General features: G+C 40.3%; 1 protein-coding gene across 3 annotated transcripts in view; it reads left to right on the forward strand.

Moving 5' to 3' along the window:
- Nucleotides 1-15,484, forward strand: part of AK5 (adenylate kinase 5) — a 233,166-nt gene that overhangs the window by 124,257 nt on the left and 93,425 nt on the right. For all 3 annotated transcript variants that reach the window (XM_027584212.2, XM_027584202.2, XM_027584192.2), the window contains exon 8: nt 2,198-2,274. In XM_027584212.2, the coding sequence (XP_027440013.1) occupies nt 2,198-2,274 (77 nt within the window). The remainder of the gene's footprint in view (nt 1-2,197; nt 2,275-15,484) is intronic.

Below are 15,484 nucleotides of genomic sequence, written 5' to 3' on the forward strand. Positions count from 1 at the left end.
TGTGTTCAGATCACATTGCTCATTCCACATGAATCACTCCAAATATAGCTGAGATGAGGGTATCGTTTGAATCCAAGTACCTATCACCACTTCTACAAGTCAGCGGTGGGTAATATCCATATTATGGAAACAATGAAAGCTAAAGAAAATTGGCATTACCTTTAATGATGTTGTCAATAGCAACCACCCAGAAAGGAGCATCGATTGTCCCAGACTGGAGTGGCACTTCTTGATTCCGCTTCTGGTTCTCCCATTTCCACAGCCACCTGGTGACACATCTCATCACCTGCCATCCACTGTTACTCATTTTCTCAGAATGTGGAAGAGACGACATTACAGTCCCATCCCATAGGGTACTGTAATGAAGGATCATATTCATAAAGCTGTTTGGATTGCTCCTGCTTCGACTTCAGACTAGGCAGGATATGTTGGGAGCTATGACTTCTGTCTTTGATCTCACTCACTTTCTGTAAGACCTAGCCCAAGTTATTTGACTTCTGCAAAGCTCATTTTCTTCTTTTCTAAAATGAGGGGGTGGTATTCTGTGAAATACTGGTTCTAAAACTTCCATGATCTTATAATGGAAAAATACACATTTACTTCGGACATCTTGACTTCCCCACAGCACGTAAGTGCAAACTGATCCCAAAATGGGCTTCAAGACAATCAAATATTTTGCCCCTCAGATACACCTTATAGAATTTCTTATTTTAAAAATAGCAAAAGCACAAAGATAGAAAAATTGCATATAATGGCATTACTTGGTAAAATTATACATAAAATTTAAGTTTCCAAATGACCCCTCTAGTCTCACTTTGTTAAATAGCGTGTGGTGCATTGTCTTCCCCACTCCTTTCTGGCAACCACCTTATTAACAATGGACTTGGCAAGGTCTGCTCTCACGATAGGTTGGCATTACCCACAGTTGTGCTCTACACACCTATGGCAACTTCACATTTCGTTACTTTTCCAAAATCCTTTGATGGGTCAAGTATCTCCACTCTGAAAAATTTTATCATCCTTTTAAAAAAAAGTGTAAAGATACACAAAAACAAGGTTCTAACTTAGTACTTCGACACTATGACAATGGACCAGTCCTTAGTTGATTTGTTGAACAGTAGGGGTAATCATGAGTAGAAAGAAAGGAAAAAAAAAAGAAGAGTTGAGAAAAGACTGTGTGAGGACATACCTTGAAACTCTCTTTGGAAGAAAGGACGAAAGCAGCCTCTCTGGGAGAGGTCTGTATCTGAAAAGCATATGAGATGCCTGACGTTTTTATTGTTCATTAAACATTAGTTTAACGTGTCTTTACACTAATTAGTTTAATTAGTGTCTTCTGACCAAGAATTATTTGGCAAAGACAAGTCTACAGTGAAACGCGGAGTGATTTGTTTCTTCACAAGGACATATAGCGTTTTATGGGCAGCACCGAATTCTGTCTTTCTGGCTGGTTAGGTGATATGTATTTCCCGGGAGGAAAGAGTCATTAAACAAGGATGATAAATCAGTTGTGCTCCAGGAGCCCCATTATGAAAATTACCTTTAAGTTTGAGCCTTGAGGATTAATGGGTAAGCAAATTAATGTAACCTGTAGTACCTACAGGGGGAAGCTCTCTATTAATACGTTAAGTCAACCCGATGTCCCTCATCATCAGGGACTAAAGTGACCCAAAGCCTGGAGGAAAAATTTGTCAGGTTTTCACGCAGTTAGCAAACTCTGCCCAACTTATTTCTGGAATGTCCTGGCTCTTCTCCCACTCTGCACTTTGCTCATAGTGTTCCCTCTATCTCATTTACTGCTACACACCCCTAAACCGCTTCCCCTCCTGGACCATCCTTACTCACTCGCAAAGTTTGGGCTCATAGATTCATTCCTTGTGCTTAGTTCTTACCTCCATCATCACCTCCACTTCTAGTCAGAATTAGTAGCTCTTTATTTGGTTTCTGCACCTTGCTGTTGACAAATCAGAGTCCTCCACAGGACTGTCTTCTTCTTAAGGCTGGAAACAGTGTCTAGAGTACCTGTGTTTTCTATCTGGGAGCCCAAACATGGTGCCCAGCAAAGGAGAAGAGTCTAAAAATGTTTGTGAATTTAATGTAACCACAAGAACAATACGGAAACCTAGTGGGAGATAGTTTGCTTTAGAAACATACACAGACAGCCTTTATCAGGTAATCTTTTCTTTTCTAATCTTAGGTTCGAGTGACCTTGATCCTTCAATGATGTTGGACACTGGAGAGACCATTTATACAGGCTCTGATTATGAAGATCAGGTAATTAAAATCTAAAATTACCTCTCTATTTAAATATTTCAATTTTAGCCTTTGTAAATGTTTTACGAAAATTAGAATTATAAATCATTTTTAAGGTGTTTACAGATGATAGCATATTCCATGATAAATCATGCTAGCCTACAGCTTTTATTCACTCACTTCGATCCTTCGGCCCCCCCTTCCCCACAGTTCCAAAACAGCAACTAATTAAGGAAAAGTTTGTGGTTTAAGTTACATGAGAAGGAAATGAGGTTATGTGAGGTTCTCTTGCGCAAGAATTTGCCTGTGTCTCTCGATCCCTTTCTGACAATGAACTAACAGTATTTACTGAGTACTAGCTACAGGCTCAGGGTTCTGCTTTTCTATTTCTGACCTTTGAAAAGGACTAATGACCAATGACAACACAGCCAAGAAGTCAAGTCTATTTTCTATTTTAATAAAACCAGAGACATTTATCTAGGTCATTTTCCTCTCAGCAGAAGAACTCTCCCTCCTGCTGTATTTTAATAATCCAAAATAGTTGGCAAATGATCCAACTCTCTAATTAAGCATTTTGTTTAAAAAGAGGGTAATGTCTGAAATTTCCTTCTACTGCTCATCAGTTCTCCTCTTCAGTGGCTGAAAGCCGAGAGAACATGAGGGTTTTTTCCCCACATCTTCAAACTAATGTATGTCACAGATAAAGCAGATAGAGCAAACCAGTGTCCAGATGTAATGGTTGGCTATGCATTTCATATTCCTATCCAGAAACTATGGCTCAGTTGGTTAAGCGCCTATCTTCAGCTCAGGTCATGGCCCCAGGGTCCTGGGATCGAGTCCCACGTAAGGCTCTGCGCTCAGTGAAGGGAGTCTGCTTCTCCCTCTGCCTCTGTCCCTCCACCCCGCTGGTGCTCTCTCGTGCATGCGCTCTCACTCTCTCTCAAATAAATAAATAAAATCTTAAGAAAAAAAGAAGCTATTTTCATGAACATTAGGTTCTTTCTTTTATATTAAAAAGCATGGAGAAAATATTGACAAGTGATATAATAGGTACTGTGTATTTATAATATTTTTAGCATTTATAAAACATTTAATAGATACCGAACATTGTGCCAAGTTCCTTAATTTTCTTTTCTCACTAATTCCTTACAACATCTCTAGGAAATAGGAATTATTATCTTTATTTTATAGATAAGAAAATAAAGATTCAAAGAGTAATTTGCCCACAGTTAAACAAAAATGTTTCACAGTGGGGAAGGGAACTTAGGGCACATTTCCTCACATCTGCACTATACTGCCTTCCAACTCAGCCTCCAATGACAGGCCATTCAGTGATAGATTTTAGGAGCCCTTTCAGTTGCCAACTCCCAAGACCCTAGCAGGGGCAAATTCCAAACACCACTATTGAAGGGGAGTTCATGATCCAAAATTACAGACTGCGTAAAGACATGAACCATTACCAGATATCCAGCTGATTAAAAAATGGAAGGTTTCACACCCCGAGAACTAGAGAGAACAGAAAAGTCTGAAAGAAATTTCAATATAGAAATACTTAAAATATTCAAGAAGATAAAAGGAAGATAAACCATGAAACAAGTACAGAAAAAAGTGGGAGGGAAGAGAAAAAAAGGAAGAGGGAAGAAATAGAAATTCTAGACACAAAAAATATTGTCATTGAAATAAAAATTCCATTAACAATTTTGAATAGTAGACTAGACACAGCTGAAGAGGCTAAATGACGAACTGAGGAAGTTGCCTTAGAATAAACCAGAAAGCTAAACAGTTGTCAAATGTAAGAAACAACTCAGGAGTCCCTGAGGATAGATTGATTGGGCCGACATATTCAAAAAACAGTTCCAGGAGAAAATAGAGGGATGGGGCAGAGGCTCCCTTTTATTTATTCTTTGATTTATTTTATTATTTTAACAGATAATAGTTGAGAATTTTGCAGAGATGAGAAACAACACAAGTCCCCAGATTAAAGGAGCACATCCAGTTCTGAGCAGGATAAAAACAACAGAAACAAAACTCTTCCCTTATTCTTTTTTTCATTTAGTCATTTAACAAATACCAATTGAGCCCCTACTGTATGCCAGGTACTGTGTGGGTGGTTGAAATATGTAATTGTACAAAAGAGGCAAGAAGCTTACATTCTAGTAGAGAAGACAGATACTAAACAATCAACATGATAAATTAGTAAATTCTCTAGATGTCAGAAGTGGTAAGTCCTATGGGAAAAGGAAAAGTAGAGTAAGGTAGGAGGGTTAGGAATGCTGGGGTTGGGAAGGGGTTATAGTATTAAATAGGGTGGCTTCATTAAAGAGGAGCAATCCGGCAGAGACTTGGGCATAGAATGTAAAACATCAGAACACCGAAGACAAAAATAAAATATTCAAAGTCAAAAGGCATTACCTATAAAGGAACAGCAATTTTGGTGACAGTAGATTAAATAACAAGAGCTTGCATTTACTGAGAACCGGTTATAAGCCAGACACTGTGTTTTATGGTTTATGTGCATTATTGCTAACCCTTACAAAAACTCAAGAAGGTAGCTCCGTTTATCCCCAATTTACCGCAGAGGACATTGAAGCTCATGGAAGTTAAGACACTTCCCAAGATCACCCAGCTAGCGAGCTGTGGAGTCAGGAGACAGACTTTGATCGGCTGGGCACCAAAATCTAGTTTCTACTTTTACCGTTCCCAATAAAGGCAGTATCTGGGTCACTGGTGATCTAGTGCCAATTCCAGTTAACACTTTTTAGTTATCTTTCTTGACCTCTGCTACATTTTATTCACCAGACTTTTACTCTGAAGGGTCGTGTGGTAAATACCTCAGGCTCTATGAGCCGAATGGCTTCTGTTGGGATTGTTGAGCAAAGGAAACCATCACAACACGGTAACAGAGGAGTATGGCGGGGTCCCAGTAAAGCTTTATGTATTGATACTGAAACTTGAATTCCATATAATTCTCATGTGATTTATCTCAACTATTTAGAAATGTAAAACCCCTTTTAAATCGGAAGGTTGTACCCAAGCAGGCAGTGCAGTGGATTTGACGTGCAAGCTGAAGTTTGCTGACCCCAGCTGTAAACCATCCTCCCAGTCTTGACATTCTCCTCCCCCTTAGACTCTAAAATTTCTAAATTATTTATTTTGTTCTAAATACTTCACATTCGTTACCTTATTTTACCCTCAATTATAGGAGATAGATATTATTACAATATTATTGTTATATTTTATTAAAACATTTTATTTAAAATATATTTTATTATTACTTATTCTGTTGTTATTATTATTATTATAGTGTTATTCCAATAAAGAAACGGAGGTACAGAGAAATTAAGCAGTTTATTCAAAGTTACACAGCTGGCAAGAGGTAAAGACAGAATTCAAACACAGCCATCTGACTTCAGAGCCAGGATCAACAAAGATAGGCTAGGCTCTGCTATAGTAACAAATAAAACTCAAAGTCCTATTGAATGGAGCACTGGGTGTTATACGCAAACAATGAATCATGGAAAACTACATAAAAAAAAACTAATGATGTAATGTATGGTGATTAACGTAACATAATAAAATAAAATTTAAAAAAAAAACCTCAAAATCTGAGCGCTTTCCTTCCAGAGGTTCTTTTACATGCAACCTCCAAAGGGATCATGGAAGGGAAGGCAAAGAGCCTGAGGAAGACGGACCTGCCCTTAATTGCACGTTACCTCTTCCAACATTCAGTGGGCAGCCTCACTCAGTGGCGCTCTGCAAGTTCAGGGAGGCTGGGAAACGGAGCTTGCTTATGCATCCAGGAATGGAGGGATGAGTTTGGTGAACACTCAGTCAGCCTCAGCCACATATCTCTTGCCCTGCTCTGTGTTCACTCTCTCGGCGCTCCTCCTACTTGTCGGTCCGCTGGTTCTTGGTGTCCTTGCTGAGCTGCTCTTTGCCGGTCCCTTCTTTAAATGTCAGTGTTCCCCAACATCCGTGGCCCCTTCAGTCCTCACTGAACATGTTCCCCTTTAAAAAAAGCTCAACCGCAGCCACGATCCACTTCACTCAGACCTCCCAGGTGAGCTCCTGGTACATGCGTCTGCCTGCTAAACAGCGCTGGTTGGATTTCCTATGTGCATCTCAAACTCAACACATCCAAAACCAAAATCACCATCTTCCCCCACAAAATCTGCTCGTCCTTCTGTTTTCCCTATTTCTGTTAAGGATACCTGCAGCCTACTAGCTGCCCAAGCCAGAGACTGTATGTCTTCATAGCCTGCTTCCATTCTCTCCCATCCTACATCAGTTTGATCAAGAAGCCAGTCAGTTCTCCTGTGCAGAAATCGCTCCTTCCCACTCTGGTGCCAGCATCACTGCCCTGGCTGGCACCCTCAGGCTTCCTCCCTGGGATCACAGAGACAGTCTCCTAACCAATCTCCCTGCCCCAGCCTCCTCACCCATCGTAATCGTCTTGTTGAAAAACAAAGCTAGTCATGGCATTCTACTTCTTAAAACCCTTTTTGGGGGTGCCTGGGTGGCTCAGTTGGTTAAGTGTCTGCCTTCGGCTCAGGTCAGGATCCCGGGTCCTGGGATCGAGCCCCGCATCGGGCTCCCTGCTCAGTGGGAAGCCTGCTTCTCCCTCTCCCTCTGCCTGCTGCTCCCCCTGCTTGTGCTATCTCACTCTCTGTCAAAAAAATAAATAAATACAATCTTAAAAAAAAAAAACCAACTTTTTGGCTCCTCATTGATGTCAGAATGAAACTGAAAGAACCTTCAAATCAAAATCTGACCCCCTATATCCCTCCCAAAGTCATCCCTTGCCAATCACCAAAACACACTCAATGCTCCAGCTACACCAAGCCATCTTCAGTTCCCCCAAGTGGCTTGTGATTTACACAGTCCCTTCCCTCTATATGGAAGCTTCCACAACTGTATCATGCCTATCCCAGATAATCCCACTCATGCGCCATCAGGACCAAGCTTCGTCTCAAGGAAGCCCTCATCTTGTTACATGTTCAGTTCACCTTCTCGGGTGGGAGCTTGAAACCCTATGTTGTAATATTCTCTGGCACTGCAGGGATTGTGTTTTGTTCTAGTTGTCCTCAATGCCTGCCACACAGCCTGGCATACAGCATATGCCCAGTAAAAGTCCATTTTTAAAAGCCCATAAAATGACTTCAGTTCTTCTTCTGAATATGTAATTTTTGATAACTTGTTAACTCTTGCTAACTCTTTTGAGCCTGGGTTTCCTCTTCTAGAAAATGTTGATGGGAACCTCACTTGGAAATACTATTGGGAGAGGTACACGGGCGAGGAATCTTGTACAGAACAAATGCTCCATAAATATAAACCCTTCTTTTCCAGCTTAGACTGAACTTTTCAGACATCATGGCCTTTCTGTGTCTGACAAAGGCCCCCACGTCCTCAGCTAAGGGAATGCTAATTGAGCACTTCTGCTTTTCAGTCTGGCATGTAGGAGCATAATCGTAACCCGTGTTTCTTAACACATAAAAAGCTGAACAGACTGAAAATTCAACAGTTCTTAGATCTCTCAGAGACTCATGAGGTCACAAGGCAAACCACTGTACCAAAAATTGGAGAGACAGACAGGCAGAGTCAAAAAATCACAAGAGTAGAAACCCACAAGCAAGAACCTCACCAGAAACCAGTGCCAGGGTAGGAAAACCTAAACTGTAATTGGCTAATTGTAGGAGGCTCGGTGTGGGCAAGTGTGAGAGTTAAAATCTCCAGGGGGAGCAAGTCATAGTGGTCCCCACACTTTCGTGAGTTTTACCTCCAGGAGCTCTACCAGGTCTTCACAGTGAATATCAGAGAAAAATCATTTAGTGCTTCTGGCAAGGGGGACGGGAAAAGGAACCATTTTGAAATACACCAAAGCCCTCTGTTCTTAACAAGACCTGCTCCCAGGGGAAACTTTTATCAGAACCTAACTTGCTGGGATTTTATCAGAGCCTACTCTACCTGGGAGAACAGAAATATGTAACTCCAGCCTCCACCCTCCAACCCCCCCGCAAGTATCCTGTCCCACCTAAAAGGGGGGAAAACCTAAGATACAGTGGTGAAGTTCATAGTGCAGGGGCTCACCAAAAGACTGAGACCTAATCATAGAACTATATGTGTTTCATAGAATGTTGCCTTTGCCCCTTCACCTCACCACTACATTACTAAAAGTTTATTTATTGCAGTTTCTTTTACCTAGTACATCATGTCCACCTTTCAACAAAAAATTACAAGGCATACTAAAAGGCAAAAACACATTTGAAAAGCACTGGAACAAGAGTAATAAATGGCAGGATTACTGGACTTACCAGAACAGGATTTTTACTAAAAAATATGATGAATATGTTGAGGGCATAAGTGGAAAAAGTAGACAACATGCAAGAACAGATAACATTCAAGGTAATGTAAGCAAAGAGATGGAAATCCTAAGAAAGAAACAAAAAGAAATGCCAGAGATCAAAAACACTATAAAAGAAATGAAGAATGCCTTTGATAGGCTCATTAGTAAACTGGACATGGCTGAAGAGAAAATATCTGAACTTGAGGAAATGACAACAAAAACTTCCAAAACTGAAAGGCAGAGAGATAGAAGACAGAAAACAAAACAAAAACAAAAAACAGAACATTCAAGAACTATGAGATAATTACAAAAGATGAAATATACAAATATATTCAAACTGCAAAAAAAATCAAAGATAAAGAAAAAAATCTTGAAAAAAGAATGAGAAAAAATACACCTTACTTATAGAGAAGCAAAGATAAAAAAAGACATTCAACTTCTCAAAAAACATGCAAGCAAGAAGAGAGTAAAGTGAAATACTTAATGTGTAAGGGGAAAAAATTTTTTAAACTTAGAATTCTGTATCCTATCTTGTAAACTATGCTTCAAAAGTGAAGGAGCAAAAGATTTTCTCAAACAAAAATTGAGGGAGTTTGTTGCCAGTAAGCCTGCCTTGCAAGAAATGTTAAAAGAAGTTCTCTAAAGAGAAGGGAAGTGATATAGATTAAGAATTGGTATCTACATAATAAGGAAAGGAAAACTATGAGAGAATGAATTAAATGAAGGTAACATGAAAACTTTTATTTTTCTTATTCTTAATTGATCTAACAGATAACAGTTTGTTCAAAATAATAATAGCAATGATGTATTCAATTATGCATGCTTATGTATAAGTGAAACGAATGACAGCAATGATACAAGGCATGGGAGGAAGAATTAGGAATATTTTGTTACTATAAGCCATTCTCACTGTCCACTTATTTGAAAGTGGACTTGGATTCTTTTAAATGTATATTGCAAACTCTAGGGCAGCCACTAAAAAAAGTTTAAAAAGAAGTATAATTGATATGCTAAGAAAGGAGAGAAAATAGAATCATTTAAAACCTCAATTAAATGATTTAAAGCTCAGTTAAAACCATGAAGGCAGAAAAGTTTGGAAGCCAAAAATAGGAACAAAGAAAATGAGTAATAAATAGAAAACAATAACAAATATGGAGATATTAATCCAACTATATCAACAAACACTTTGAATGTCAGTGATCTAGGGGTGCCTGGCTGGCTCAGTCGGAAGAGCATGCAACTCTTGATCTTGGGGTCACGAGCTCAATCCCCATGTTGGGTGTAGAGATTACTAAAAAAACAAATGAACAAACAAACAAAAATGTCAGCAATCTAAATATACCAAGTAAAAGACAGGGATTTTTCAGAGTGGATCAAAAAATAAGACTGAAATATATGTTGTCTACAAGAAACCTACTTTAAATATAAAGACACTTGTAAATTAATGTAAACAGATGGAGAAAGATATGCCATGCTACCACTAACCAAAGCAAAACAAGAGTAGCTATATTAATTTCAGACAGAGCAAACATAAGAGCAAAGAACTTTATCAGGGATAAAGAAAGGCGTTACATAACAAGAAAGGAGTCACTATTCCAAAAGACAACAATCCTTAATGGATATGCACCAAACAACAGAGTGGGTCCTGGCTCACTGTCCACCAAAGTCCTTGATCCCACCCCCTCCATCTCCCTAGGACCTTGTTCTCTTAACAGGTATTGCTTCATCTTTCTCAAGGCTCTCATCCTCAAAGTACCGTTTTTTTCTTCTATCTAACAACCCAACATCCCTACTTTGAAGAAAGGAGCGGTCAACAGCACCAAGTGTCATAGGAAGACCAAGTGGGATACTACTGTCTTTTCCCCTTTCCTTCAACACCAAACTTGGTAAAAGCAAAGTCAGCTCCTTTGCTCCATGACTTCACCTCCCAGTCTACCCTATAAACCAGCTTCTGCCTTCCCTGTTTCTCTAAGAGAATATTAAAAATCATCTCATTACTGCCAAGTCAGGAAGACATTTACGATGTATGGAGTCCAACACACTGATGACACTTTTTTTTTTAAGATTTTATTTATTTATTTGACAGAGACATAGCAAGAGAAGGAGCACAAGCAGGGGGAGTGGGAGAGGGAGAAGCGGGCTTCCTGCGGAGCTGGGACCCCGATGGTGGGGCTCGATCCCAGGACCCTGGGACCGTGACCTGAGCTGAAGGCAGACGCTTAACAACTGAGCCACCCAGGCGCCCCAGTGACACTTTCTGCTTTCTTAAAACTCTTGGATCCCTTGGCTTATGCCACCTCTCTGGCCACATTTCTTTGTCTCCCCCCCCCCCCATTATGGTCTGTGGTATGAGAGGAGCCTGGAGAGTGGGCTTTGTAGAGCAGGTGATGTGTTTTGACTTTATTCTAAGAGCAATGGGAAGCCTTGAAGAGTTTTGTTTTTTGTTTTGTTTTGTTTTGTTTTGTTTTGTTTATGGTAGGGGTATATCGGGCGGAGGGGAGGGGCAGGACATAACATAACTACATTCATGTTTTAAAAAAAGACTGCTCTTGCTGCGATGTGAAGAACACATTGGAGGAAGGCAAGAATGGGTCTAGGGAGGCTTCAGTGGTCCTGAAAAGACATGATGGATGGTACCTTGCACTGGAGTAGTGGAGGAGATGGACAGAAAGGAATTTATTTAAGAGGTACTTGTGAGGCAAAATCAACAGGACTTCATGTTAAAATGAATATGAGAGCCAACAGGGAGTGAACTTTGGAAAAAATTCTCGGGTTTTTAACTTGTACAGTTGGGGAGATGGTAGTGGCATTCACTGAGAAAGAACACTAAGAAAACACCAGTTCTGAAAAGGAAGAGCATGAGTGTAATTTTAGACATGTGAGTTCAAGATGCCTTAATGCATCCAAGTAGAGAATTCAAGTGAACAATTGAATATACAAATCTGGTGCTCAGAGGAAAGATCTGGGCTGGAAATAGATATTTGTGAGCTTCTGAATATAGGTAGAATGTGAAGCTGCATATGGAGAGGATACTTAAAGAGAACAGACTTGAGAAGAGAAGAGGGTCTACCACTGAGCAATGAGGAAATTTAAAGACCAGGTAGAGGAAGATGGGGCAGGAAAAAGATGTAGAAGGAGCTGTTAGAGAGATAGGAGGAAAATCAGCAGAATGTGGTGTTCCAAAAACCAAACAAAACAGTATTTCAAGAAGCAGAGAGTGTCAAATGTTGACAAGAGGATGAAGAGGGAGAATGAAAAATGGCCATTGTATATAGAAACATGAAGGAAATTGTTGACCTTACAAAGGGCTATTGGGGAAGTCGTTTTTTGTTAGTTTGTAAAGGAAGTCAGTTGAGTGTGTTTAAAAACTCACAGGAAGGATCCACTCATTAGGGAGAAGGAGAATATACAAGACAGAGGAAGCTTCCTCTGAACGCAGGAGGACTGGGTTCTAAGGTCAGGTGTGTAATGTGGGAAGTTAATATGTTCCTGTCAGATGACTTGCAGAGGCAGAGCCATCTGTTGAGAGTCTTGAGATTTGAAGCAAGTAGAGGATTGACTTATAGAATCCGGTGGAGAGAGAACTAAGGAAACACAGCAGGATTGGCAAGCAGTCAGGGAATCCATTTGACATTAGTACCTAGAAATTTATTTTGACAGATTTATTCTTTTCCTTTTTTTTTCCCCTTTCATTTAGCAAATATTTATTGGGTACCGCATAGGTGCCAGACACTCTTCTAGACACCAATGATACAGAGTGCTGTGGAACTTCCATGGGGCACAGAGAAGGCGGATAGTTCCCTTCACTCAGCTTTGGAGTTGTACCAAATATGTGTTGCAAACAGACAGAACATCAGCGGAGAGTAAGAGATGGTGGGCCCAGGACAGGAAGGGAAGTGTACAGAGGACAGTTAGGGGGCAAAGTCCAGAAGAACTAGCAGTACTTTTGACTTCTTTAAAAATATAACTCTATGTCACAAGTATGAGCTAACTCTTTATTAAAAAGAATATTTTATCCTGCAGTCCTGGCAATCCTGCAAGGATTTCAAATCCTCCTTCTTCCTTGAGATCTTCTCTAATAATTAAAGTAAACATTCATTTCTTGCCTGCCCCACTGAACACCCGGAGCACTTGAGGTTGATACCCCTCAGTCTTAGCACCTGATTATATTTGATCTTGTACTTCATTATATACTGTCTCCTATCAGTCCTTGATTGTCTCTTACATGCATCCATTATGAAAAGGAACATAGACTGTGGAGCCAGACAGACTTGGTTTAGAGCCAATGTCACACGTATGAGTTCCAAGTTACTTAACCTCTTCAAACCTGAGTTTCTTTGCCTATAAAAATGGATGTAATTCCTGGCAGGCTATTTAGATTAAACAAGGGGCACCTGGTTGGCTTAGTTGATTAAGGGTCCAACTCTTGATTTCGGCTCGTGTCATGATCTCTGAGTCATGGGATCAAGCCCTGTGTCGGGCTTCACTCTCTGTTTGGGATTCTTTCCCTTTCCCTATCCCTCCTCCTCCCCCTCTGCTCCTCTCCTCACTCTCACTCTCTCTCTTTCTCTTTAAAATAAATAAATAATCTTGAAAAAAAAAAAAGAGAGAGAGAGAGAGATTAGGAGGCGCCTGGGTGGCTCAGTCATTAAGCGACTACCTTCGGCTCAGGTCATGATCCCGGGGTCCTGGGATGGAGCCCACGTAGGGCTCTCTGCTTAGTGGAGAGCCTGCTTTTCCTCTCCTACTCCCCCTGCTTGTGTTCCCTCTCTTGCTGTCTCTCTCTCTCTCTGTCAAATGGATAAATAAAATCTTTTTAAAATAAATAAATAGATAGATTAAATGAGCATCTATGTAAAGATGCCTGGCACGGTAGACTATCATCTTCTTTCTTTCCTTCTCAGAAAGGAGGACCCTATGATGTACTTCTTCTGTGTCTGCTACACTGTGACAGGGACACCATCAGAATCAAAATAGACTTAATGAATAAAATCATAAAGCCCCAAGCCCCAGCCAGAACAGACAACAGAGTTTATGTGTGTGTTAACTGAAGTTCCATGGTGATATTTACCTTCTAAATCAAGAAAAACTACATTTAGCCAAAGCATGTGTTGGGTTGTATTTGATTCAAACACTGCCATTCCCAAACCAATCTATTTGAGCAACACGGCACTTATCATAATTTGGGCACTTACTAACTTGTAGCCGACATGCTGAGTCCTGTTCTAATGGGCAAATCAGGTTTTTGTGGCAAGTCCCACAAGGCCCAGCTGAAGCTGGAAAAATGGAATGGCCAGATTTACCTCTCAGCTCTGCAGTAAGCACTTGTTCTTGGTAGCAAAACCTGTTGATGGCCCATTGAAATTATAGAAGCAGGGACATTGGAGAGGGACCAAGGTCAGAAAGTTGTGATTTACAACTTTTCCCAAACACCAACGCAGAAACACCTGCCGTGGGTTGAGGCCGCCAACTTTCCCTGGCTGTCTTCATTGGCCAAGGGGGGTTGGAGCTAATTGATTCTGTAAGAAGCAAGACTGGTCCCATTTGTAAATGTCATAAGTTAATCAGAGTATATTTCCACTCTTCTTGACTACAGAGTCAGGGATGTCCTTCCTGTTTTTCACTGTAGATATTACATATTCAACAGCAATGTTATATCACTTAGGTTGCCAGTTTGGGCCAGAGTTCAATATATTTCCACGCTCTGAAGCTGTAAAGTAAATGCCTCATCACTATGCACGTCTAGCGTGCCCCATCATAGGACAAATCTTTGCAGAAGGTAATGAGAACTGATAGAATTCCTCATTTCAAAGCGGGAGGATATACTCCAGAGGTAAAAACGTGTGAGAGACTGATCAGTAGAGACTGTTTGCTTTCCTCTTCTCAAAAACCCTATTATTCTTCTTGTCAGACAGGTTTAGTAATTAATCTCACGAGCTCCTGTGACATCCTATTAACTGGAGTAATCTTGAATTCCTTGTCATTTTGAAGGCAAAATGAAAATATTTGTGACAACACAACAGTATCATTGCCTAATAAAGGCAAGGAGATAGAACTCCGTGTGACCTGTCACCTGATGTGCTTTGGAGCCTCCAAAACAGGAAACTGTCATTAATGGGAAACCAAATAAGCTTCTAGGATTATGGTGTATTTACAGAAGTAAGGAGGTGGGGAGAGAGTGCAAAACGTTGAGAACCCAATCTGAAAGCAAACAGAGGCTTACACAGACTTCAATGCAAGTGGCAGGAGAGCGATGTGATGAGGGTGCCCTTTGCTCTTTGGAGTTGGTTACCAAAGAGCAGCATTACCATCACCCACCTACTGATGATCTTCCTCTTTCTATAGGCCGTCGGGTCACAGTGTATATCCATATATCAATTTTCCTAAGGAATCCCTGTTCTTATTAGGGATGGCCACTATAACTACAAGTGAAGACCCCAAGCTTAGAGTCCTGAATGGGTCTGAGTTCTGGTTCTGCCACTTCGTGGCTTGGTGATGTTCACACATCTACTTCACTGCTCTAAGTCTCAGTTTCCAAATCTATAAAAAGAAGAAAATAATGTGAAGATTAAAGAGCTGATTTCTACCGAGGCATTCTATCAAATGTAAAACACTATATACGCAGTTCTACAAACATGAAACTATACATTTCTCATGTCCTCTTTTGAATGTGGATAAAAAACATCTTAGGGAACAATAGTTTTACCACTTAGATTTTTAAAGGACTCCAAGAAAATAATAAAATAGCAAAAACAAAGAATTTATTTGGGATTCCAGTACCATCCCAAAGGCTTCGGGCAGACCTTCCTAACTTTGAAAGCACTTGTTCCTATTTTTAGCATAGCCTTTGTCACATGGATTATGGCTTTTTGTATACGTGTCTTTCTC

The sequence above is a fragment of the Zalophus californianus genome, chromosome 4, assembly GCF_009762305.2.
Source record: "Zalophus californianus isolate mZalCal1 chromosome 4, mZalCal1.pri.v2, whole genome shotgun sequence".
NCBI classification, from domain to species: Eukaryota; Metazoa; Chordata; class Mammalia; order Carnivora; family Otariidae; genus Zalophus; species Zalophus californianus.